Source organism: Lepus europaeus, chromosome 18 (genome assembly GCF_033115175.1).
Source record: "Lepus europaeus isolate LE1 chromosome 18, mLepTim1.pri, whole genome shotgun sequence".
Classification (NCBI taxonomy): domain Eukaryota; kingdom Metazoa; phylum Chordata; class Mammalia; order Lagomorpha; family Leporidae; genus Lepus; species Lepus europaeus.
In genome coordinates this window covers 22351631-22378953 of record NC_084844.1, presented here as the reverse complement: position 1 = coordinate 22378953, position 27323 = coordinate 22351631, and the positions used below count along the sequence as shown (strand labels likewise).

At 40.9% G+C, this 27323-nt stretch overlaps 2 protein-coding genes across 2 annotated transcripts in view; one reads left to right on the top strand and one right to left on the bottom strand.

The window, feature by feature from the left end:
- The window catches only part of IKZF3 (IKAROS family zinc finger 3), a 114766-nt gene extending 98680 nt beyond the window's left edge, over positions 1–16086 (bottom strand). The window contains exon 1 of the mRNA XM_062175069.1: positions 15903–16086. Within this exon, the coding sequence (XP_062031053.1) occupies positions 15903–16086 (184 nt within the window). The remainder of the gene's footprint in view (positions 1–15902) is intronic.
- A 142-nt stretch (positions 16087–16228) lies between these two features.
- On the top strand, positions 16229–26853 carry ZPBP2 (zona pellucida binding protein 2). The gene is made up of 8 exons (XM_062175442.1): positions 16229–16277; positions 16423–16488; positions 19809–19934; positions 20576–20737; positions 21821–22039; positions 22682–22764; positions 25679–25859; positions 26759–26853. The coding sequence occupies exons 1-8, from the start codon at positions 16229–16231 to the stop codon at positions 26851–26853; spliced, it is 981 nt and encodes a 326-aa protein (XP_062031426.1).
- The last annotated feature ends 470 nt before the right edge of the window (positions 26854–27323 follow it).

Below are 27323 nucleotides of genomic sequence, written 5' to 3'. Positions count from 1 at the left end.
TCTTATGGTGAAGAAATTGATTTACACATCATGTGCCAAATGAACATGAAGATAATTTCAATGATAGCTAATTCCCCAAACTTTCCTGAGAATTGCAATTTCTAAATCTTTTATGGATAATGTAAAGTCAAGCATCTTTGGAAAACAAAAGAAACAGAAAACCTTCTTGATCCATATTTCCCTTTACCAATAGCCCACTGATTTCTCTTCTTCACCGGACAGCTAAACTTTTGGGGGAAAAAAGTCTGTTGTCAACATTTCTTTCTCTTTTCCTATTCCAAATCAAACCAATTTGATTAATTTCCATCCCCACCACTCCACAGAAACCACTTTTGTCAAGGTCATTTGCAAATTTTGTGCTGCCAAAAACACTTTCTGTCTTCATTTGCTTGATTTTTCAGTCACATTCAGGACAGCTGATCACTCACTCCTTCATGAAATACTATCCTTTCTTGAATTCCATTACATCACACTCTGCTGGGTTTCCTCCTGTTTTGCTAGCTGCTTTCTCATTTGCCATTCATCCTCCTCTACCTAACCAAATAAGTTATTTCTCAGGGATTCTATTTTGGGCTTCTCTCTCTCTCTCTCTTTTGATAGGCAGAGTTAGGCAGTGAGAGAGAGAGAGACAGAGAGAAAAAGGTCTTCCTTTGCCGTTGGTTCACCCCCAAATGGCCACTACAGGGCCCAAGCACTTGGGCCATCCTCCACTGCACTCCTGGGCCACAGCAGAGAGCTGGACTGGAAGAGGAGCAACCGGGACAGAATCTGGCGCCCCGACCGGGACTAGAACCCGGGGTGCCAGCAACGCAGGCGGAGGATTAGCCTAGTGAGCCGCGGCACCGGCCTTGGCTTCCTTCTCTTAATATAGTCTCTATTTAGTTGATCATACTCATTCCCTTGCCTTTAAATATCATTTTTATATGAAGGTTGACCAAATTCCTATCTCTAGTCAGATCTCTTATTTAGAGGTAAAGTTACTGTTCTTATCCCCCTATAATTATTCCCGTATTAGCCCTTTTATTTATTTCATGACACTTACCATTATTTCAATTTTTATTACTTGTTTTTTGGTCAGTCTTCCTTAACTGACTAAATTCCATGAGTGCAAAGCCCTGTCTTGTTCATCAATATATTGCTAATATTGAGCATGCATGGCACATAACAGATGTTTAACAAATATTCTCTGAATAAAGAATGGAGATCTCTGACTTTTAAATTATAGCATGTAATAAATGCATTGCAAGATTAGTCAAAATTATGGAGATTGACACTGTGGTGTAGCAGGTTAAAAGCTGTGGCCTGCCTCTCTGTAACTCTCTTTCAAATAAATATACAAGTCTCTTTTTAAAAAAGATTTTATTTCTTTGAGAGGAAGAGTTACAGACAGTGAGAGAGAGCGAGAAGTCTTCCATCCACTAGCTCACTTCCCAAATGGCCGCAACAGCTGGAGCTGTACTGATCCAAAGCCAGGAGCCAGAAGCTTCTTCTTGGTCTTCCACACTGGTGCAGGGGACCAAGTGCTTGAGCCATCTTCCACTGGTCTCCCAGGCCACGGCAGAGAGCTGCATTGCAAGTGGAGCATCCAGGACCAGAACCAGCACCCATATGGGATGCCAGTGCCGCAGGCAGAGGATTAACCTACTGTGCCACAGCGCTGGCCCCAATATATAAATCTTTTTAAAAAATTAGTCAAAATTGGACATCATAGAGCTTTCATTGCTCAACCCTCTCTCTCTTTTTTTTAAAGATTTATTTATTTATTTTGAAAGTCAGAGTTACACAGAGAAGGAGAGGCAGAGAGAGAGAGAGAGCAAGCGAGTGAGGTCTTCGATCCACTGGTACATTCCCGAAATGGCTGCAACTGGCCAGAGCTGCGCTTATCCAAAGCAAAGAGCCACGAGCTTCTTCCGAGTCTCCCATGTGGGTGCAGGGGCCCAAAGACTTGGGTCATCTTCTACTGCTTTCCCAGACTATAGCAGAGCTGGATCAGAAGTGGAACAGCCAAGACTCGAACCAGCGCCCATATGGGATGCTGACACTGCAGGCGGCGGCCTTACCTGCTACACCACAGCACCAGCCCTTCAACTCTATTTTTTTTTTTAATTTGACAGATAGACAGTGAGAGAGAGAGAGACAGAGAGAAAGGTCTTCCTTCCGTTGGTTCACCCCCCAAATGCCTACTACAGCCGGCACGCTGTGCCGATCTGAAGCCAGGAGCCAGGTGCTTCCTCCTGGTCTCCTATGCAGGTGCAGGGGCCCAAGCACTTGGGTCATCCTCCACTGCCCTTCCAGGCCAAGCAGAAAGCTGGACTGGAAGAGCAGCCAGGACTAGAACCCACCACCCATATGGGATGCCGGCACCACAGGTGGAAGATTAGCCAAGTGAGCCACAGTGCTGGCCCCTCAACTCTCTTTTAAAATAAGCATTTAAACAATAAAAAACATGTGCTAAAACAAAATATATGAAGATGAAGATGACCCATCACTGATACTATATGTGCTTTAAGAGTAACATTAGGTTCCCCTGATGCTGTTCAAACTGTAGGCAAGGTTGTCAAATTTTAATATGGGGGGCTGGCACTGTGGCACAGCGAGTAAAGCCACAGTCTGCAGTGCTGGCATCCTATATGGGCACCAATTTGAGTCCCGGCTGCTCCACTTCCAATCCAGCTCTCTGCGGTAGCCTGGGAAACAGTAGAGCATGGCTCAAGTCCTTGGGACCCTTCACCCACGTGGGAGACCTGGAGGAAGCTCCTGGCTCCTGGCTTCAGGTAGGCCTGGATTCGGACATTGCAGCTACTTGGGGAGTGAACCAGTGGTTGGAGGACGTTTATCTTTCTTTCTGCCTTTGCCTCTCTCTAACTCTGCCTCTAGAATAAATAAATAAATCTTTTTTTAAAAAAATAATAAATCTTTTTTAAAAAAGATAACAGTAAGAGTACAGGTTCTGAACTGACAACAAAATCACGCCTCCTCAACTTACACGATATTTGCAATCTTACACAATATAGAGTGTATTGAAACCTCACAAAAATATTTTACATTTAAACATAAAATGAAGGTAGAATCTAGAAGTCATTATAAAGACACCAAGTCATAAGTTCCAGAAAAGGAAGAGATTCCTCCTACAACAACAGCTAAAGGAGATAGACAATACTGGATTGAGAATTTCAACTGCAATGTTCATGATGCTATTAACAGTGCTGGGAATTCAGGAAAAGTTTTTTTGGGTTGGAGAGAATGAGTTCATTTTTTGGACTAAGAAATATTTAAAATGGTTTTTGAGTAGAGGTGCAATTTGGTATTTTGGGAAGATCTATAAGCATGATATGAATTCTTAATTTCAACTTGTTTAATCATTATGTGTCCTATTATAAACATTTTACCACCCTTCTTCAATTAGATTACCTCTAAAAATTTTCTAGCTGTTTAGATGTGGGACAGCTCAAACCCCACTAGGTCCCTGATGTTTAAAGTGGATATCTGTGGAGTCCTTTGAGAAACTCCTTTTATTGAGATTAGCATGCTATGTTGTTGGCTTGACATACGCAGAAGCTATGTACTTGCTTATGCACTCTGGTCTCCAAAACATACTGATTTCAGTTTGAACAGGAGTTTTATATATTCTGCTTAAATCGGGGGTGGGCATTTGGGTCAGTGGTTAAGACACCACTGGGGATACCTGCATCCCTTATGTGAGTGCCTCGGTTTGAGCCCTGTTTCCACTTCTGATTCCAGCTTCTTGATAATATGCACCCTGGGAGGCAGCAGGTAATGAATGGCTCAAGTACTTGGGTTCCTCCCATGCATGTGAGAGACTCTGATTGAGTTCTAGGCACCTGCCTTCAGCCTAGTCCAGTCCCAGTTGTTTCAGGCATTTGGAGAGGGATGGAGGATCACTTTCTGTCTGTCTCTCTGTGTGTCTGTGTCTCTTTCAAAAAATGAAAATTAAATAAAAAATTTTAATTCTTTTCAGAAGCTATTAACATTTACGAATCACCATGTAGTATTAAGTTCTTTCAGGGTCCTTCACAGAGTCAAAACAGTAGGCTACATTCATAAATGTCAAAGGTTGGCTTTATACTGAATTCTCAATTGCCAAGTAAGTTAACACTTTTATTTCTGGAATGCATGAAAAAATTTTAAGTTGTGTGTGATTGTAATTCTTTCACTCATTCACAGAAATATTCTCATTAATTCTAGGAGATTTTGTTTTTACAATAGCAGGCAGAAGTGTGTTGGTTAGGATGGTCTTCAAGACTTTTTGTCTTACTGAAATGATTCACAAACCAAAACAAGTAAAGAGCCAGTGGTTCCTACCAGTTACAGATAATTTATCTCACTTGGCCTTTTGAATTCATTGGTACACACCAGTTTGTAAGCTATTGGTCCATCTATTTCTCAAAGTCTTAATGGTACAGAAAACATAAAATGGTACCAAAATGGAATTAGGAAGCTCCGTGTTGCAAAGGAAGTTGCTTAGCCCCAGGGACCATGGGTTTATTTTCAGACATTTACAATCTCTGCAAAACTTGCTGAATTTCAGACAATATTGGCTTCCAGAGACTGGCTACTTAGTAGAAAAGCATCTATTTCTATACTATTTTTAAATTTTTGCTAAAAGAGATATTTCACCCAAAACCTGACATGGATTAATATTAGATAAAGGGTATCTCAGTAATGTACAACTGTAATACTCTAAAATATATAATATTTACTAAAAAGTCAAACAGTGAGAATAAGGTTATTTTTAATAAACAAAAGCTAGAAACCTACAGTTATGGATGAAAATTGCAACTTTATCAGTTTCAAAACATTAATTCTCTCTGCATTTTGTTTTTTTGTCAATATGGAAAAACACTGAAGATGTATTCATATAAAAAAAATGACCATTTGAAAGTGTTTCATCTTATTATTTCAGAATAGTGTTTAACTGAACTACATCCAGATACTTGAAAAAAGGACAGTAAGTCATTTTTGTTTCCAAGATGAATTACTATAGATTTTCAATATTCATACTTTTAAATTCTGAATATAAAAATCAGACAATCTTAGAATGTATTTAAGATTGGTAACATATGATCATGATGTAACATGTTACTTACTTTGTTGGTGAGATGATTACTAAAGTGTTACAAAAGTGTGTCCCAAGCACCTAAATCTCAGCCTTTTTAGGCACTAAATTAAGCACAGGGAGTAGGAGAGTTAACAATATTGATACTCAGACAATTTTAGATGGCAAATATACACAAGAGAAAAAAAAAGTCAGTACAGAATCAACATCTTACTCAAGTCACATTTATACAATTGTAAGTCAGCAAAATGTCTTATTTTGCAATCAGACAATAAATTTATATATTAATATTCTTAAATGCATTAAACATTGGAATTTTACATGATATTCAAATGAAATTCAAATTATTAGGCCTTGAAAGAAATCCGTGAAACTGTTTACACTGTATGTAAGCATATAATCAATGATTAATGAGTACTATAAGCTGAAATGAAGTGATTTCTTAAAGGCTTATGTAGAAAAAAATTATTATCACTAAGTATTATAAAAATTAGGGGAAGAGCACTTGGTTTAGCAGTAAGACACTCATGTCTCATGTCAGAGTCCCTGGGTTCAATGGCCTATTCCAGCTCTTGACTCCAGTTTCTTATTAGTGCAGACCCTGGCACGCATGTGGGAGATCTGAATTGAGTTCCAGGCTTCCAGTTTCAATCCAGCCAGCCACTGGGGGCAGCTGGGGAGGGAGAAGACAGATGCCTCTCAAATATATAATAAAATTTTTTAAAAAAATTTTCTAATTAGTTACTTACAGTTTTCAGACCAGACCTATTGTCTATCAATGTTTACAGATTAGAATGATTTTTTTTTCATATCCACAGATTCCATTTGGTACTATTACAGGAAACTTCTGATGGGCCAAACATTGTGACAATTTGATAGTCTCTCAAATACACAATATTTCTCAAATGAACAGATATGCTATGATAAAGAAATTAACTGAAACAAATTTTTCTCAGTAACTTTAAGAATTAAAACGTGCTATGAGGAAATAGTTTATTATGGAAATTATAGTGAGCACTGAAATAAAAAAGTACCATTTTTTAAAACAAACCTTGGCCGGCGCCATGGCTCAACAGGCTAATCCTCCGCCTAGCGGCGCCAACACACCGGATTCTAGTCCCGGTCGGGGCGCCGGATTCTGTCCCGGTTGCCCCACTTCCAGGCCAGCTCTCTGCTGTGGCCCGGGAGTACAGTGGAGGATGGCCCAAGTCCTTGGGCCCTGCACCCCATGGGAGACCAGGAGAAGCACCTGGCTCCTGCCGTGGCGGCCATTGGAGGGTGAACCAACAGCAAAGGAAGACCTTTCTCTCTGTCTCTCTCTTTCTCTCACTGTCCACTCTGCCTGTCCAAAAAAAAAAAAAAAAAAAATCTTAAAAACAAAAAAAGAAAAAAAAAAAACAAACAAACCTAAAAGTTAGAAGGCCATGTATTTTTTTATAGAGCAGGGCCAGTATTAAAATGAAAAAGATGGCAGTATGTATCACATTGTATTTAGTTAACACTACAATATTTTATTTATTTGAAAAGCAGAGAGAGGGAAGCCAGACAGACAAAGAGTGAGCTCCCACTTGCCGGTTCTCTCCCGAACCCCATGCTCCCCAAGATGCTCCCAACATCTGAGGTTGGGCCAGGCCAAAGCCAGGAGCCTGGAACTCCATCAGAGTCTTCTATGTAGGTGGCAGGGACCCACATACTTGAGCCTTCATCTGCTGTCTTCCACGGCATGCATTAGCAGGGAGTCTGAATTGGGAGTGGAGCCAGGACTCAAACCCAGGCACTCCAATATGGGATGTGGGCATCCCAAGCAGCGTCTTAACCACTTCATCAACACCCACCCCTCCAATATTTTTTACTGAATTTTTGACAGTACCTCTGACAAGTTAACCAGCAAAATTAACCAGTTTAAACATTACTGCAGGTTGAAAATCCCCTATCTCAAATTCTTGAGATCAGGAATGTTTTGGATTTCATATTTTGTTTTTGGTTTTTGAAATATTTTAATATAAATGAGATATCTTGGTAATGGAACCCAAGTCCAAATATAAATTCATTTCTGTTTCATGAACACCTCATATGTACAGACTGAAGGCAATTTTTTAAGGCTTATTTTTTATTTATTTGAAAGGCAGAGTTATAGAGGGAAGAGATGGAGAGAGATCTTCTATCACTGGTTCACTCCCCAAATGGCTACAACAGCCAGGGCTGTGTCAGGACGAAGCCAGAAGCCCAGAGCTTCTTCCGGGTTTCCCACTTGGATGTAGGGGCCCAAGAACTTGGGCCATTTTCCGATGCTTTCCCAGGTGCATTAGCAAGGAGTTAGATAGGAAGTGGAGCAGCCAGTTCTCAAACCGGTGCCTATGAGATGCTGGCATCCTTGCAGGCAGCAGCTTAATCCACTATGCCACAACACCAACCCCTGGGTTTTAACTGAGACCTGCCACACAAATTCAAGTGGAACTTTCCACTCAGGGCATCATGTTGGCACTCAAAAAGTTTTGCTTTTGGAGCATTTTGGATTTCAGATTTTCAAATTAGGGATGCTCAATCCATAATGTATTTTAAAAGTAGCACTGGAAAAGTTAATACTAATTTTATATCACCATCGTATCTTACTGATTATTTATTGAATATGAACAAATTATTCATATTTGATGCATATTTTAAAGGACTAGTATGTGATCCTGATAATAGATAAGGTTTGGTTTTAAATGACAATCTAGCAAAAAAATTCAGTAAAATTTTTATTTTCCAAGTTTCTTTTTCAGTTATACCATTTAAATACTTTTGAAAAATCATTAAGCTTTATTAAAGAATTGCTAGCACAAATCTCCTACTCTCAAAAAATTTTAAATAAAATGTATCATAATAACCATAATGAAGAGAACTTTTTGGCCATTATTTCCTAAACTCTTAGGGCCTTATACGAACTAGGAACTTTTCCCTAGCACAGAACATACAAAAATAAGACATAGTCTGTGAACACCAGAAGTGTAAAGACCAGAGGGAGAATAAACACCTAAATCCATAAATAATTTCAATTCAATGTGATAGAAGTATACACAGAAAGGAGGGTCCCTCAGCCTATGCGTAGGGAGGTGGCCAACTAGGAAGGGGTGAACTTCAGAAGGCACTAGAAGGAGGTGGTCATCAGATGGCAGGTCTTCCTTAGAACCTGCATGATGACACCTGAGCAGAGTCTTAGAAGGTAAGTAGCCATAACCAGGTAGACAATGGGGTAAAAATGTTAGTGGACATATGGAAGTATGAAATATTAAATTGGATTATAAGAGGTACAAACAGGAATTTTAAAAACTTGTATTTTATCAGGATCCCAAGGTCCTTTTGTGGCTTTTGTTCCTCAAAATTTTACCATCTCAGCCTCCCTCTTCTCATAACGGAGAGCAAGTAAACACCATCTGGAGGTAATTTCAACCATTCAGAACATGGAAAGGGACGTGAAAATAAAAAATGGCTACCACAAAATCCACGTGGTGAGAAGCAGAAGCTGACATTAAAAAGATAAAAACTGCAAAATAACCTGAGAATATTCAGGTAGGAGCATTCAGTTCCCAGTTTAAAACTCCCTGTGAGAAGATACTACAGAATAATACATTACCTGATAAGCAAAATATTGACCAAGACAAAATCATCTCTTACGTAATCTGTTTATAAAGCAGAGGAGACTATATATTAAATACATTTAGAAAAAATCTGTGTCCAATATTACTAAAATAAAAAGGATTTATATTAAATGAGAAACCTACCATTACCTCTGAAACTCGTTTTTGTAAACTATTTTACTTCCCAATCATACCAGACAGAAGAGATGTTCTTACAGCACAAATAACAAAAATTTAGCAATACATAAAGTCTTTGGATAGAAAATACTTAGGGTTATAGATTGTAAGGAAATTTTCTAACATGATTTATGATTATATTTATCATTTATTAACTTCATTTTTATATGACAAGATTTCTATTACAAAAGCTTAGTTCATCTGACATCTTCACATAGAGAACATTTTAATAAATGTCGATAAATTATGAAAAGTAATTTTACATGCTAAAGGAATAATATATCCCAACTACACTATCTCACATTTTACAAAAATCTACAGTGTGTTAACCTAACCTTCATATTAGGCAGAAAATAAAGGTATTTCATAAAGTATTCTATTTTCTTACATTGCCAAGAGATCAAAATATCAAGATGATAGAAGAATACTTTAATCTAAATGCCAAAATCATGAGCCATATTAGTCAATCATGGGTGGTTATAATGAACTAGATATTTTATTACATCAAACACTATCTTTAAGCACCTGATGTTAGAATAACCAAACTCACATTATTAACCTTTTTTTTAACTTAAATGTTTAAATTTTTGCACTAAATATAGTACATAACATCTGTCTTTATGGACCTATGTATTTAACCTAGTCATCTAAACTCACAGCTTTTAAAATCACTGATCCACATTTCCTTTCCATTTATAATCTATACTCATACATTCTGAATGAAATTCTATGCAAGTTTTCATTCCTTTCTTCTTCAGAATGCCTTCACCAAGACTTACCTAAAAATCTTTGTTAGGACACTAATATCCTAAAAGATGCATTTGGTTTATTTTGTCTAGCATTAGCATTTACAGAGAAATACTCCAGTTTCTATGAATTAACAAAATTCTGTACGTTATTTTTGATATGTGATATGGTTAAAACTAGGAAAACATAGTATTGGGATATTTAAAACTTCAGCAAAAATACATTAACAATCTGTAATAATTAAAACATGAAAACTTTTTAAAATTATTTTTTCTGGGGCCGGCACTGTAGCATAGCAGGTAAAGCCGCCGCCAGTGCAGGCATCCTATATGGGTGCTGGTTCAAGACCCAGCTGCTCCACTTCCAATCCAGCTATGGTCTGGGAAAGCAGCAGAGGATGGCCCAAGTCCTTGGGCCCCTGCACCCACGTAGGAGACTTGGAGGAAGCTCCTGGTTCCTGCCTTCACATCAGCGCAGCTCCAGCCATTGTGGCCACTTGGAGAGTGAACCAGGGGATGGAAGACCTCTCTCTCTCTCTCTCTCTCTCTCTCTCTCTCTCTGCCTCTCCTTCTGACTTTTTTTTTTTTTTTTTTTTTGACAGGCAGAGTTAGACAGAGAGACAGAGACAGAGAGAAAGGTCTTCCTTTTCCGATGGTTCACCCCCCAATGGCCGCTGCGGCCGGCTCATCACGCTGATCCAAAGCCAGGAGCCAGGTGCTTCCTCCTGGTCTCCCATGGGGTACAGGGCCCAAGCACTTGGGCCATCCTCCACTGCACTCCCAGGCCACAGCAGAGAGCTGGCCTGGAAGAGGAGCAACCGGGACAGAATCCGACGCCCCGACCAGGACTAGAACCCGGGGTGCTGGTGCCGCAGGTAGAGGATTAGCCAAGTGAGCCATAGCACCGGCTCTCTCTGACTTTCAAGTAAAATAAATAAATCTTTTTTAAAAAGTTATTTTTTCTGTTATTGGCCAAGATACCCTTACATGTTAAAAGTAACACTTCATAAACTAGTATTTCAATGTTCAAAGTATAAAGTTTTTAAAAGTTACTTGATTAAAAAATTAAAAGCATAGTTTTTATATGAGAAAATATATGAAGCACTATTCAATATTGACCATGTTTCTATTTAATAAACATATTATTCATTGACTTATCATTTGGGATTTTACTTAGAGAGAAATGTTCGTATAGGTCAAGACATGAAAAAATTTTTACAAGCATATTCATGTACAAATTGAAGATTTAGACAGCATTATTGCACTCAGTTGTACTGTGAAACATAAGTTTTACCACATATATCTGTGTACCAAAGTATTTAATCATATTTTGATAATTTCATATACTCTAGAACTTTTAGAGCTGCCAAAGATCAAGGTTCATTGTCAGTGAAGCTCCTTTGATTATTATGGAGAAAACCTCCCATGATCTTCATCAAATTAACATTTTAATTAGGCGGCAGTATCTCTCATCTTTTAGTAGAAGGAATATGTTTCTCGCTAGTTTTTATTTTTCCAAATGCCACTTGCTCTGCCAAGTTGAGATGTTTCTGCCATTTTCAAAGTTTTAGAAAGACTTGTTAAAAAGACTTGCAGTTTACTGTAGCAATGGAAGTTTTAGCTATCACAAGGAAGTACCTATTGAAATCTTTTGAGAAGGCTAAGTTTATAACTCTCAAAAATTAATTCAAATGAATCTCTTAATGGGATCCTGATTTTTGCTTTGAGTAAAGAAGGCTCCTTAGAAGATCAAGTTCCAAGGGATCTGCAAGTGCTAACCTCTTTAAAATATACTTTTCCTGTTTGACAGCATTTACCCTTAGAAGAAAAAAGTAGTCACCTCTCCCTCAAAACAGGTCACTCAGATTAGCCTAATTCCAAAGGACACTGAGGCCATGAACCAAAAAATCCCAGAGGATTAGTTATTCCACCCCAGGTTTGCTGTCCCTTCAGGGATGACCCATATGTGCTCTTCCTCTGCAGACTTAGGGTTGACCCGTCACCTCTGACAATCCCTAAGAAATAATATTGAGAGAAGTTATCACTTTTCAAAGTTGGGAGTGGGGAGGGAGGACAAATGAGAACCAACAAGCTCTGCCCTCTGAAATACAAAAGAAATAAATAGAAGCAAAACCGAGCTTCAGAAGAACTCTTCTGCGCGGGCCGGTAGAGCTTCTCAAAGACCCCTTAGAAAAGAAATGTGCTGGAGGCTCACCTTCCATTGCGCCGCCGGGATAGGCTGGGCTGGAGCTGCGCTCTGGCTGCCCTGCCGCTCCACGTGCTCCTGCCGTCGTCGGGACACAGGGCGCAGCTGGCGGGAGATTCCCGGCGTGGGGAGTCCCCGGGATCTGGCTGCTGCGTCGGCGCAGACTGAAAGGGGCAGGAGCCAGCGACCTACCGGTGCGCGGGGTTACAGCGGCACTGGCTGGCGGCTGCTTTAAAGGACGCTCACTGCGGATCGCCGCAGGTTCCGCGCCTTCAGCCCCTACTTTTGAATGTCAAACCCGAGGGACCCCAATAGGATGGAAATGGCGCATCAGTAAATTCTTTTAGAATGTTTTAGAAGGATAATGTAGGGGAGAGTAGTATCACGGGGCGTAGGGGTTGGTGGGGGAGGTGCCGCATTGCTTTCTTTGCAGATTGAACAAAATCTGAAACTTTTTGTCTAGATTCCGGAAAGACAGCCATGAAAACCATCAATGAGAATTCATTTCATTCCATGTATTGTTTACGGTATTTCTTTTTCCTTAGTTTTTCATTTCATAGGATAAAAAGTTCTTGGTTTTTTTTTTTTTTTTTTTTTTTTCAAAAAATTCAAAAAGATTTTGGCACTTTCATCAAGTCAACCTTTTAATTTTGGGAACCAATTCTCTCACGTTTGTTTTCCCTTCTGGAAACTGTTCGGTTTACTTGCCACTACTCACAAAATACTGCTCTATCTATGTGTGTTTATTTTTCTGCTACTCTGCCCTCTTCCAAACAGGACACCTTAAAACAATATATAAACTACGTATCCAGAACGTAAATAAAGAAAGTAGAGTCAAGGGAGCAGGGGTAGTAACAGTAAAATTGATTGAACGATGTCAGTACACATAGATCACCAGTCAACGTCTTTACTCAACATCCTCCCCACTTTATAGAGGTAAAGCACACATACAATTGTAGGGAAAGGAAAATGACCACAAAACAGTTTTTCAAAGCACAATTTTTCTTTACATGGAGGTTTAAGAGAGTCTGTAAGATACCCAGTGGTACAATATATCAATGATTCCATTGCCATTTTTGTTAGGAAATCACATTTTATAGAAATTTAATATAAATAAAATGTAAAATTATAGTTAGTGTATACAAATATATTTCAGACTTAAGACTGAGAGTTTGTGCATCAGCTGACCAAATCAGAAGACATGCTTATGAGTTAAAGAATGCATGCTTCAATTGTATGAATTTATTTTAATGAGTATCTTGGCATAACCAGTCTACATAATATACTCTTATGTACTGCATTTAATTTTTAATAAGTATATAACTCGCACTGGCTTTAAGATCACAGCATCGAAACAGCATCTCCATAGCTGTGTTAGCTGGAGTCCCACAGGATAATATCAATTTCAAAGAAATACTCTAAATACTAGATTTAATTTTAGATCTGAAAGGGGAAATTTGTTGCTTGTTAGTTTCTGAAAGCAAAAATAGCACATCAAAAGAAGCAGAAGAGGAACTGTAAACTTTCACAGGGATGGTGCAGGGATAAATAGTTATTTGGTTATTAAAAAGCTATAAATAAACTTTATCTTCCATCACAATAGCCTTTATACTTACTCTGCAAATAGTTCAATGGTGAGCATTTCAGACTCCACAGAGTGACACCTGAGGGGAGAGATTAAAAAGTAGATGGGTAATAAAACCTAATTTAACTACTCTGCCCTCAAAAAGGTGGAACATAAAATCCCTACTTTGTGGGCTACACATAGTAACTTTCTTCCAAAGAGTACAGTTCAAATTGGGGGGAGGGAGTTGCTTTATAGTGGACAACCACTACCTCAGCCAGGTGATCAAGATTTTTAGCAGTGATAAAGCAGAGACGGTATGTACTCAATATGTGATGCGAATGTCACTTTATCTCTGTGGGCTTCCTCCCCCAAACCCACAACCCTAGTCCAATAATGAGAAAAACATCAAATTCCAGTAGAGAGGCATTCTACAAAATACCTGATCACTTGAGGCCAGGTCAATGTCACCATAAACAAGAAAAGTCTGAGTAACTGTCACGCTCAAAAGGGATCTGAGGAGATACTACAAATAAAAATAATATGGGATCCTGGATGAAACTCGAGAGCAGAAAATGGACATTAGCTAAAAGCTGAAGAAATCTTATCAAAACATAGCCTTTAAATAATAGTATGTATCAATATTGGCTATTATGAGAAATGTAATATTAATGTGTCAATTATAGGGAAAAATGGGAGTATAGGTGAACTCTGCAATTTTCCTATAATTTAAAACGTCTAAAATTAAAGAATTATTTTTAAAAGAATGGACAGGCCGGCGCTGTGGCTTAACAGGCTAATCCTCCGCCTTGCGGCGCCGGCACACCGGGTTCTAGTCCCGGTTGGGGCGCCGGATTCTATCCCAGTTGCCCCTCTTCCAGGCCAGCTCTCTGCTATGGCCCGGGAAGGCAGTGGAGGATGGCCCAAGTCCCTGGGCCCTGCACCTGCATAGGAGACCAGGATAAGCACCTGGCTCCTGGCTTCGGATCAGCATGATGCGCCGGCCGCAGTGGCCATTGGAGGGTGAACCAACGGCAAAAAGGAAGACCTTTCTCTCTGTCTCTCTCTCTATCCACTCCTCCTGTCCAAAAAAAAAAAGAATGGACACATACTTTGAATAGATGACTACAACTCATTTGGTTAAGTCTCTTTTTGTGGGATTCCAAGTTGATCACGTAAGACTTATAAGAATTAAGTACTTATAACTGGGAAGCCCAAAAACATGCTGTGGACTTAAAATATACTTTGACTAAAACTGGAATGACAAGCTTCTAGGGAATTGAAGATAATGCCTAAATTTGTCTTCATTATCATCACTTCAAGAAGGGGAACAGTTAAGACTAAACCATGAAATCTAGACATGGTAACTGCCAATGGCTGGATCTGAGTCACTGAATCACATTTTATGGTTTTTGCTATATAGGTAAAATTAACAGTGACTAAAAATGAAATTACTGACAAAGGTTGCTCCTGGACCATTTAAGATAGTCCAAGTACTGACTCGGCTCAAAGGAAATTAAAACTGAAAACTCTTGATCACACCCTAAATAACCATTCTGCACCCTGTCTGAACCTTGGGCTCTCTATGTTCCAACCTACTCAAAACCACTACTGAACTGCGGGTGGTGTCCCACTGCTAAGAAATAGACAACACATGAAATGTTGGGGCCGGGGCCAGAGCTGTGGCATAGAAGGTAAAGCTGCCACCTGCAGTGCCAGCATCCCATGTGGGCGCCGGTTAGAATCCCAGCTGCTCCACTTCCAATCCAGCCCTCGGCTATGGCCTGGGAAAGCAGCAGAAGATGGCCCAGGTCCTTGGGCCCCTGCACCCGCATGGGAGACCTGGAGGAAGCTCCTGGCTTCGGATAGGCGTGGCCCTTGCAGCCATCTAGGGAGTGACCCAGCAGATGAAAGCCATCTCTCTCTAGCTCTATCTCTCCCTCTCCCTCTGCCTCTCTGTAACTCTGCCTTTCAAATAAATATATAAATCTTTTTAAAAAAGAGTTGTGGGCCACCCAACCAGTAGCCAAGAAGGAACCACGAAAGACGCAGACACGCTCCTGCCTCTGGGAGCTGTTTCTGACTAGTCACTCATCCCCAGGGACAAGCAATCTTGGGCTCTTGCCTTTCAGTTGAGTTCATTTTCTAAGGCAAGGTTATTTCACAGTCTCAGATAAATCTGCAGTGAAGTTGAAAATGATAATCCGACATTCCTCAGGGGGACGAGGAAGCCTGGAGGTGCTACTCGTCTTCAGGGCCTGGTTTTATGGGACGATTAATGCAGTTAGGTAAAAAATTAGGCGTTCGGAATTTCAAGGAGATTCGCCACACGGTTTTCACACAGAAGTCATGGAAGAAAGGCGAAGGCAATTCCTGCGCGGGGCTCTCCACTCCGCGCGAGAAATCCTCTCAAGCTTTTCCCTCCTTCAAGTCCTTTAGCCGCCAGCCCCCATCGCGGTCGTTGTGTGTGCTCCTCAGTTCCTTGAGCCCCTGGGCTGAAGAAGTCTCGCACTCGAAGCCTTGGCCTCCTTCGCCCTTGGCTCTTCCTCCCTGGAGGGTCTTTCAGACAACCAGGCCGCCAACAGCATGGAAAAATGGCGCGAGGCGCGAAGCGCGCGCACGACGTTGGCCACGTGGGCTCGAGGGGTGGGGCGCTCGCCCCGCCCCGCCCCCGCGCGCAGCTTCGAGGCACGCATGCGCTCCCCCACAGCAGCGACAGACCGGTAGGGGAGGCGACCCCCGGCGGTTTGCTGCTCCTGTGGAGGCGCGATGGGGAGGGTCTGGGCTGGGGCTGAGGTAGGAAGGCGCCCAGCCCTCGACGGTAGCTCCTGAGTCGTGATGCGAGCGTGGGTCCTGCTCTCGGCGGTGCTCTGGTACCTCACAGGAGGTGCGGCTCCTCTCGAAGGGCCCCAGGCCTGTCCCCTCTGCCCGGGGCATTGCCCTTCCAGCCGCCTCCGCTCCTCCCCGCCCTGCCCCACGGGAGCCTGGCTCCTCCCCTCACTAAAAACTCCGTGGTTTCTTCCCCTCCGCAGTTGGATGGCAGCGTTCTTCCTTACTCAGTAAGAAAGGCTTCATCTATGGCAAGCCAGGACACCCAGGTAACAAGGCCCGCCCCACGCGCAGGGCCGTTCCGCAGAGCCGGGGTGCCGGGGGTCTGCTAAGGTTCTTCCCGCGTTTCTTGAGCACCTGCTGTGTGCTGGGCCCCCGCCAAGGTTGCCTGTCCTCACAGCGACCCTAGCCTTAGCTGAATCACCCTGCCTCCCGCCGCCCGGCCGGAAGGAGCGAGGATGCTTCCCTCCTGTCACCTCACTTCCAGGTGGCTGTGCCGCCGGAGCCCCTCTCCGGGGCTGGAAGCCCCTCTTGTTTGTAAGGCCTGAGTAACTGGAACGCCTGCTCAGCTCCCGTCTTCCTCACTGTGCCAGCAACTTTCCCAGCCTCCGAGGAAAATCAGCCCCACAGCTAACGTTAGATAACCTCAAGCCAGCCTATAGCACCTAGCATGTTTGGGATCCCTCCATGTTTGGACCCTTTCCTCCCCATCACCGCCAAATTGTAGGACAGGGGCTTTGTGTGCTCAGACCCCGCCTTTCGGTAAACTGTAATATCTTGTGGCACTGCGTTGATCCCAAGCATACAATCGCTGCTGGCACCAAATCTGAAAGAACAGACCACTGTGGAACAGCTTCCTGGCACGCACAGTATAGGATTAGTTACTATTCCCAACGGAGGAAATGTACAGTTAAATACGAAGTTTCCCTCGTGATAACCATCATCATCTTTTTTTAAAGAGAGATTTTTTTTTAATTAATTTATTTATTTTGAAAGGCAGAGCCACAGAGAAGCAGAGAGAGAGAGGTCTTCCATTCGCTGGTTCACTCCCCAAATTGCTGCAATGGATGGAGCTGGGCCAAGCGGAAGCCAGGAGCCTGGAGCTTCTTCCAGGTCCCCCACGTGGAGTCACTTGGGTGCAGGGACCCAAGGACTTGGACCATCTTCTGCTGCTTTCCCAGGCCATAGCAGAGAGCTGGAGCGGAAGTGGAGCAGCCAGGTCTTGAACTGGTGTCCATATGGAGTGTCAGCACTACAGGCAGTGGCTTTACCTGCCACACCACATCATCATCTTTAAAATACTGTAGTTTTGCAACCAAAATCAAGTCCTCTTCTGAACTTTAAATTGATTATACCAACCCTTCAAAAATTCTGATTTGATAAGAGCTTAAATTATAATCTCACAGCTAGATTTACTTTGCCATCAGCGAAGTAAACAGTAAGTAGAAAAAACCTCTCTTTCAGACCAAAGGGAAAGAAAGTTTTAAGTGAGAATATAATTTTCCTCATGGGCATTGTCTACCTTAGAAAAACTACTACAGAACATGCCTGTGACTATAGACTTGTAGTTCAGGCCACCAAAGATTAGAGATGGGACATGGGCACTCCCTTGACTTGCATCCTCTGGTCTGCTTTAACACAAACCAGGAGGAAAAGAAAGCTAGGCATCAGAAGCAATGGGTGGCAGGCCTATTAATGGCTGTTATGTACAGTGATCTGCCCTCAAGGAGACCCAACAGGCCAGTCCACTGCAGTGGCTTTCAATGTGGTAAGCCTGGGCTTCAGCAGAAGTCAGCTTGTGAAGAGCCCTGGCAGCTCTGCAAGGAGTTGGATCACTGGAAATGGACCTGCCCTGGAGCCGAAGGATGCCCAGGTCAGAGCCACAGATCTTATTGGCTCTAAGCTGAAAAGCCCTTCACTCAGCCCAACTTCCAAAGTGACCACTGCAGCTGAGGAGACGGCCAAGTAGGGTCAGCAACATTGCAGGCAGAACTGTAAATTTCTTGTTAGAGATGCCACCTGCCTTTACCTGGCCAGCTCTCCTCCCAGGCCAGCTAAGTAATGAAAGTCAACAGAGTGCCTTCCCCCAGGAGGTTCGCACCTCCCTTAGGATGTACCCCATGTGAAGAGATAGATAGGTCTGGGCCTCTTAACTTACAAGGCCTGAAGCCCACCAGATTATTACCAGGCCCCTTCTGTCAGGTTCTATTTGCCTCTCAATCAGAAAACTTAATTGTAGCTTAGCACCTTTCTTAGCTCCTCTAATAATGACTCTGTCCTTTGTTCTAGACCCTGTCTAGCGCACTTGGGCCTCATTCCTTTGTAATCATAACCTCTACCACCAATGGCTCTACTCCCAACCTGTGTGTACTGATGGTCCTCTTCCCCACTTAATGCTGTATAATTGTTCAGACCTGGTTAACGCCACTCTTAGGAACATTGGTTACTATCCTCACCCTGTCTTTTATGACCTTGTCTAAATATGATCAGAGTCGGCGAATTTGGAAGGCTTCCATAACCTTGGCAACTCATGACGAGAGCGTAGGGTGGTTACTGGCGCCATAAACTAGAGTGTCAATTTGTTGGGTCAACAACAGGAGTCACTGTGCACTTGCTCCTCATGTGGGATCTCTGTCCTTAATGTGCTGTACATTGTGATTTAATGCTATAACTAGTACTCAAACAGTATGTTTCACTTTGTGTTTCTATGTGGGTGCAAACTGTTGAAATTTTTACTTTATATACAGAAGATCAATTTAGTACATATTAAGAGAATTGAAAATGAATCTTGATGTGAATAGAAGGGGAGAGGAAGCAGGAGAGGGGAGGGTTGCGGGTGGGAGGGAAGTTATGGGAGGGGGAAGCCATTGTAATCCATAAGCTGTACATTGGAAATTTATATTCATTAAATAAAAGTTAAAAAAAATTCTGATTTGAGTTCTGAATCTGTACATTAGAATGTAATACATACATTTTGAGAAAGAAAACTATAGGGGCTGACACTGTGGTGTAGCAGGTAAAGCCACCACCTGCAGTGCTGGCATCCCATATGGGTGCCAGTTCAAGACCCGGCTGCTCCACTTCTGATCCAGCTCTCTGCTGTGACCTGGGAAAGCAGTACAAGATGGCCCAAGGGCTTGGGCACCTGCACCCATGTGGAAGACCCGGAAGAGGCTCCTGGCTCCTGGCTTCGGATCAGTGCAACTCTGGCCGTTGCGTCCAGTTGGGGTTGCGGCCAGTTGGGGAGTGAACCAGCGGATGGAAGACCTCTCTCTCTCTCTCTCTCTCTCTCTCTCTGCCTCTCCTCTCTTTGTAACTCTTTCAAATAAATAAATAAATCTAAAAAAAAAAAAAGGAAAGAAAACTATAATAGCACAGAAAAAGTGATTAGCAGCCTACAAGTTTTAAAACTTACTATGAGAAACAAGAAGGACTTTGGATAAACATTCTGAGTGTTACAGTAATATATTGATTTTGAATTAGTGAAATCCAAAAAGAACTAATTAATATCATTGGGGAAAAATGGTAGGAGTGTAAGTCTTCATTTAATTTGCTGTTTAATGAACTTATACATTTTGTTTTGTCACAGTGAAAATATATGTAAAATTACATCAAAATAGCCCAGTCCTTATCTGTATGGATTTTGTACGTTCTAGAAAAGAAACAGTGGATCCCACCTACTTATGGGTTGGGCCAAATGAAAAGACATTAACAGGTAAAATATTTGATTTTAATATATCCTTTTTAAATATGTGAATTTTTTAAGGAAAGCACTGTCATTTATTGGAGAGAACAAATTTAAATATAACTGCAGTTTTACTTAGTCCATACTTAAATGATTCGTGTTATATCTTGGTCTGTGTCTTATTTTCTCATGCAAGAACTGAAGCAGCAGTTTTGTACACTGCTTCCCAAAACTGTATGTATTAGATGTATTAGTTCAAAAGCCTTTGTAAAACATAAAATTTGTCCTTGTAGCACCAGTAAGATGAGATGAAATACTTAATGTATAATTTTTTGTGATGTTACAAGAGTGCCTTGGAGTAGAAGCATCGTTAATTTTGTTTTATGTGAAGAGATATGGTAATGCAGGGCCATACAATCTTGTTTACTGAATACTGGCATGAACCAATCAAAACTAGATAACAAAAAATGAATTTTAAAAAGGGATGTATTCCAAAACTGTATTTATGTGGGTTACTATATTGTATCACAGAATCAACATTTTCTCGGATTCTTGAAGTTGAAATAGTACATTACTTTTTAAAATTTTTGTGTCTATTTATAACCTCAAGTTTATTAAATAATATTTGAATCAAATGTTAAATAGCCAAATAATTGACTATTTCTGTTTAGGAAATAATAGAGTGAATATAACGACAACAGGAAAATTGATGGTGATTGATTTTATGGAGGCTTTGTCTGGACTTTACACATGTACTCTTTCTTATAAGACTGTTAAAGCAGAAACCCAAGAAGAAACTGTAGTAAAGAAGAGATATGATTTCATGATCTTTGGTAAGAATTTAAACACATTTTGTACATTCAGTTTGGATCAGAATTAAGCATAAGTTTTCTTATTTAGTGAAAATGAATCTGTGAGAGATAATAGAGTATTTTTGTATTTGGCTAATTAAACTTTTTTTTAAAGAGTTATTTATTTATTTGAAAGGCAGTTACAGAGAGAGAGGGAGAAGGAGAGAGATTTTCTGTCCACTGGTTCACTCTCCAAATGGCCACAATGGCCAGAGCTGCACCAGGCCCAAGTTCGGAGCTAGAAGCTTCTTCCAGGTCTCCCATGTGGGTGCAGGGGCCCAAGTTGAGCCATCTTCTGCTCCTTTCCCTGGCCATTAGCAGAGAGCTGGATGGGAAGAGGAGCAGCTGGGACTCGAACCTATCAGCTATACCACAGGGTTGGCCCTGACACCAGGATAATCTGCCCTAAATAATTCTCTCAACTCGACATTTTCCACTGTCTTGGTAGCAAGCACAATCTTCTTTATCACTGTTTTTCCAGGTACTTTAAAGACTGATGTTTAGCTCTCTAAAAGCAAATTCGTGACCTCTGTGCTAGAACAGTTCTGACAGCAGTGTGACACTTTCTGCAAATTAAGCAATCTTTTTTCTGGACAGTGTTACCTGTTAGCCAACCCATGTAATCCATTTCTCATGTTAAACTAGGTCAGGGCTGGAGAATGTTAGGCCTGTTGTATAAGGCCTGAAAACTCACCTGGTCTGGCCCTGCCAAAGCACCCGTAGGCTGGACTCAAAATTCAGTGAATCTATAGCAGACTAATTTTTAAATTGATCATGTTGTATGGAGGGCAAATGATATTCTAAATATCTAAATGGCCCTTGGCAGGAAAAAACATTCCCTATCCCTGCACAAGGTAGATAAATATATCAGGTGAAAATAACATGTTCTCATTCAAGTTACTAGTTTTGTGTGTTTTTGTGAAGACAAACTGAAAACCATTTTATTAGCTAAGTGAAATTTCTATGCTGATTAGAAAAGTTGGTAGGATTTAGTTATTTGAAAATTGTTTGGTAGAGGAAATTAATGATAGGCACAGTTGTTTTTATTCTCATCCTTTTTTAAAGCCTATCGGGAACCTGATTATTCATATCAGATGGCTGTACGTTTTACTACCAAGTCTTGTGTAGGAAGATATAATGACCTGCTCTTTAGAGTGCTGAAGAAAATCTTGGATAATTTAATCTCTGATTTGTCATGTCATGTCATAGAACCATCATATAAGTGCCATTTTGTTAAAATTCCGGAACATGGTCTCGTACATGAGCTATTTATAGCTTTTCAAGGTAAAAAAAAATTGTTGTATTTTTCAATTTTATGGATTTAGTCCTGAGCCATAATAGATTATAAAATTAGTATATTAATATGAGATATAAATAATAGATCTTAAGTGTTTGTTAAACACTAAAGTATATTATTAGTCTTAGCCTGGTTGTGGTTTTAAAAATTAATACACTAATAATAATAAAAATAGCATACTAATTATTTGCCTTCAAATATGTCATATTGTTGCTTATAACTTAAAAGTCATGTTTGGAATCCCTCCAGGGATATATATTTTATTAATATAGATTTTAAGCAGCTAATATTCCACTTCTAACTTACTATAGAATTTCAAATTGAAAAAAAAGAATTTCAAATTGGATTTTTGACAACTGAATAAAAGGAAGTAACTAAACCAAATTTACTGTATCTACATTAATTTTAAAACCTTGTAGTTACTTCCATTAGCCCCCAGATGGAGTAAAGTCATAATGTACAAATTATTTAAATTGTGCACCTGACTTTGTTATTAGGACTAGATAGCTAGATGAAACACATGCATGCACATATACTAAATTTAGCATTTGGAGCTTTATTGAAATATTTGAAACTTTTTAAAATCCTTTTTTAATCCTTTTATGAGCCTATCATTTTTTCCTCTCCAGTTAATCCTTTTGCACCAGGGTGGAGAAGTGCATGTAATGCATCTGCTGACTGTGAAGACATCACTAATCATAATATCCTCCAGGTAACAATTTCATTTTAAAGGGAAAGTACTTAGTCAATAAAGATATTTAAAATGGTTTGCAAATATTGCATCTTTAAAAAAATCTATCTTTTTAAATTTCTAAAATTTATTTTTCTTCTCTTTCTTATTTTTTTCTTTTAATTAAAACATGCTGCCTTTTTTTTCCTTTTATTTTATTTTATTTTATTTTTTTTTTTTTTTGACAGGCAGAGTGGATAGTGAGAGAGAGACAGAGAGAAAGGTCTTCCTTTTTGCCATTGGTTCACCCTCCAATGGCCGCTGCGGCCAGCGTATCGCGCCGATCCGAAGCCAGGAGCCAGGTGCTTCTCCTGGTCTCCCATGCGGGTGCAGGGCCCAAGCACTTGGGCCGTCCTCCACTGCACTCCCGGGCCATAGCAGAGAGCTGGCCTGGAAGAGGGGCAACCGGGATAGAATCCGGCACCCCAACCGGGACTAGAACCTGGTGTGCCGGCGCTGCAAGGCGGAGGATTAGCCTGTTAAGCCACGGCGCCGGCCTTTTTTTTCCTTTTAATAAATATTGGGGAATCTCCCTTGTATTAAAAGTCCCATCTGGGTTGCCAAAATGATACTAATTTGCTTATTAATATTCCTCATATTAATAAGCCATGTGGGCTCTTGCTATTTATTCAGAGAAGAATTCTGAAGACTGGCTCAAATAAACCAGGCAGCATGGTGAGTTTTTAAGCTTTTTATTCAGTGAGAGAAATGCATAGGAGAGTGAGGGCTCTGTCTAAAAGAGAAAGGGAAGTCTAGATTCATACGGAGCAGAGAGCAGGCCAGGAGCCAGCCGCGTGGAGGAGCATGCAGGCCGGAAAGCATGGAGCGGGTGAGGGCCACGCACGCTTAAGGCACAGGGCAGCAAGGGGATTGAGGGCAGGGAGGAAAAAGAAAAGCTAAAATTTCTTTCAAAATTCATTCATATTGTAAATATATATCAGTAAAAACATTTCTAAGGAATACATTTATTTGTTAAAAAACTTTGATAGAAAGTATCACTGATTTTTTTGTCGCGGTAATTTAAACAAAGATTATGATATTCTTGGCTATTTGAAGATGTGTTACTTTGGAGTAGAACATTTGCAGTATTATAGAGTTCCTCGGGTTACTGTTATGCATTTTACCTATAACAGAAGGATGGATCTCTGGTCTTGTTTCCCAAATGATGATTAAGTAACTTGAAAACAACCTCATCATCATGCCATCCTAGGTTAAACCAATGGTTCTTCCAAAATTATGTCTGCACTGATCATAATAATGGCTTTCTCCTCTGCCATCCTTCAGAAACTAAGGACGTAGTCCTAAAAAATCTCTTCACTCTCCTGATCTAGTTCTTGAGTCCATACCTTTAGTGTTGTACATGACTTATGGGAAACTCAGTTAATGTTATTAAACTCTCTGCTCAAAAAATAAAACAGGGCCAGCATTGTGGCACAGTGGGTTAAGCCACCACCTGTGACACCAATATCCCATATCCGAGCACCAATTGGAGTCCCAGCAGCTCTGCTTCTGATCCAGCTCCCTGCTAACATGTCTGGAAAAGCAGCAGCAGATGGCTCAAGTACTTGGGACCCCACCACCTATGTTGGAGACCCAGATGGAGTTCCTAGCTCCTTTGTCCTGGCCCAGTCTCGGCCATTGTGGAGAATGAACCAGCAGATGGAAGATCTTTCTCTCTGTCTCTCCCTCTCTCCCTGTCATTCTGCCTTTAAATAAGTATGTCTTTTTAAAAAATTACATCAAATTGTAATGCTGGCCGGCGCCATGGCTCAATAGGCTAGTCCTCTGCCTGCGGCGCCGGCACATCGGGTTCTAGTCCCGGTTGGGGCACCGGTTCTATCCCAGTTGCTCCTCTTCCAGTGCAGCTCTCTGCTGTGGCCCGGGAAGGCAGTGGAGGATGGCCCAAGTGCTTGGGCCCTGCACCCGCATGGGAGACCAGGAGGAAGCACCTGGCTCCTGGCGATCAGCGCAGCGTGCTGGCCGCAACACGCCTGCTGTAACGGCCACCTGGGGGGGGTGAACCAATGGAAAAAGGAAGACCTTTCTTTCTCTGTCTCTCTCTCTCACTAACTCTGCCTGTCCAAAAAAAAAAAAAAAAAAAATGTAATGCTGATTAGAGAAAACTCTTGCTTTTCATTTTGCTTCTTTTTTTTTTTTCTCTTGATGATCATATAGAATTAGAAATGAGTGAGCATTCCAGCCTAGCTGTTAAGATACCCATGTCCCATATCCAAGTATCCCAGTCAGTACCTGATTCTGGCTCCGATTCCAGCTTCCTGCTGATGCGGAACCTGGGAAGCAGCAGTGACAGCTCTAGTGATTTGGTTTCTGTTACCCTCAGGAGAGACCTGGACTGAGTTCCTGGCTTTCTACTTGGACCTGGTGCAGCTGCCCCCTCAGCAGCTGTTGCAGGCATTTGGGGAATTTCCGTAGATGGGAAATTATGTTCTCACTCTCCCCCACACTCTGCCTCTAAATTAAAGGGGCAGGTATTGTAGCACAACAAATTAAGCTTCCACTTGGGACACCTGTGTCCCGTGGTAGAGCGCCATTTCAAGTCCCAGCTCCTCTGCTTCTCATTCCAGCTCCCTGCTAATGCACCTGGGAAGCTGCAGATGGTTGTTCAAGTACTTGAGTCCCTGCCATTCATGTGGGGGACCCAGATAGAGTTTTTGTTGTTGTTGTTGTTGTTTTTTAATCATTGTACATGTGAAGTGACAGTGGTTGATAAAGTCAAGGCTACAATAATTTCAATAATATTAACACAAATTTTCAGGAATCCATCTATTTGTATAAAGCATGGCTGCTTATACTACATTTCATTGCGTCTGATCAGGAGGAGAAATTTGGTTCATGGTTTAATAATTGTGCTTCTCTCTGATTTTTTAAATCTCAGGCAAGAGATCGGATAGAAGAATTTTTTCGAAGTCAAGCATATATTTTCTATCATCACTTTAATGAAACTCTACCAGCTATGCATTTTGTGGACCACAGTTTTCAAGTAGTACGTTTGGATAGCTGTCGACCAGGCTTTGGAAAAAATGAAGGTCTACACAGTAATTGCGCTAGCTGTTGCGGTAATTATAAAATATAAATATTTAAAGGTATAGTCAGGAGAATAGATGAATAATTCAGGATCCTTGAATATTTATACTGATTATATTAGCAAAAATACATTTAGTGAAAGGGAAATTAAAAAAATTCAAAATCCATGTTTCTAAATATAATTATTTGAATGTATATTCCTTCTAATGTACCCTCTTGTATTACAGAATATTTCATTAGTATTGTGGTTTAGACTACTATACTATGAGGGAAAACAGAATAATCCTACACAGAACACAGAGAACTAAAAAATAGGAACTCATAAATGGGGCATAGCAGAAGATACTATAAATGCTGTTACTAACAGAAAAAATAATTAGAATTCTAGCTTTCTCCTATCTTTTTTTTTTTTTTTTTTTTTTTTGACAGGCAGAGTGGACAGTGAGAGAGAGAGACAGAGAGGAAGGTCTTCCTTTCGCCATTGGTTCACTCTCCAATGGCCGCCGTGGCTGGCAAGCTGTGGCCGGCGCACCGTGCTGATCCGATGGCAGGAGCCAGGTGCTTCTCCTGGTCTCCCAGGCGGGTGCAGGGCCCAAGCACTTGGGCCATCCTCCACTGCACTCCCTGGCCACAACAGAGAGCTGGCCTGGAAGAGGGGCAACTGGGACAGAATCCGGCGCCCCAACCGGGACTAGAACCTGGTGTGCCGGCACCGCAAGGCGGAGGATTAGCCTAGTGAGCCGCGGCGCCGGCCACTTTCTCCTATCTTTAAGATTATCAAATTACAAAGTTTGAAACTCATAATCTTCCAAAACTTAATTGGCTGAATATTACTCAGAAAATATAACTATAGAAACAGTGTGATATTGATATTATGGGTATCAAATATATCTAAATTATAACAATCTATTCCATGTGTTTTCCTCTGCAGTGGTTTGTAGTCCTGGCACTTTCAGTCCCGATGTTGATGTTACTTGTCAGACCTGCGTTTCTGTCCATATATACGGGGCTAAATCTTGCCCATAAACTCCAAACAGAAATCAGCATTGTGAAGATTAGAGGTGAAGGCATTATCACTTGCATGCTTGTGGAGATGGGGTACCTAAGATGATTTGTTCACATCAGAACATCATAGATAGTTCCATTAAGATCATCAGTAAGACCAAAAAATTAGAAAATATACATTTTAGAAACTTCAGGAAAAAAGTTGACATGGCATTTCTAAGAAGTTATGAATGGACTATCTCCAGTGTACCAAGGAAAATTTATTAGTGGATGATTTTAATGAAATGTGTTTTGTTATTTACAAACTGAATCTGTTGCTCTGTACCTAAAACTATATTAAGGCCAAGAAGAGTAGAAAAATATAATAAAAATTTTGTATTTTCCATATAATAATTTGTTTGAAATCACTTTTTTTTAAAGATTTATTTTATTTATTTGAAAGACAGAGAGAGAGGTAGAGACAGAGAGAGAGAGTCTTCTATCCACTGGTT

Coding starts and splice junctions, on each gene's coding strand:
- ZPBP2 (XM_062175442.1), top strand. CDS start 16,229: ATGCGAGCGTGGGTCCTGCTCTCGGCGGTGCTCTGGTACCTCACAGGA. Junction 20,738..21,820: donor ATATGATTTCATGATCTTTG/GTAAGAATTTAA, acceptor CCTTTTTTAAAG/CCTATCGGGAACCTGATTAT. Junction 22,040..22,681: donor GCTATTTATAGCTTTTCAAG/GTAAAAAAAAAT, acceptor TTTCCTCTCCAG/TTAATCCTTTTGCACCAGGG.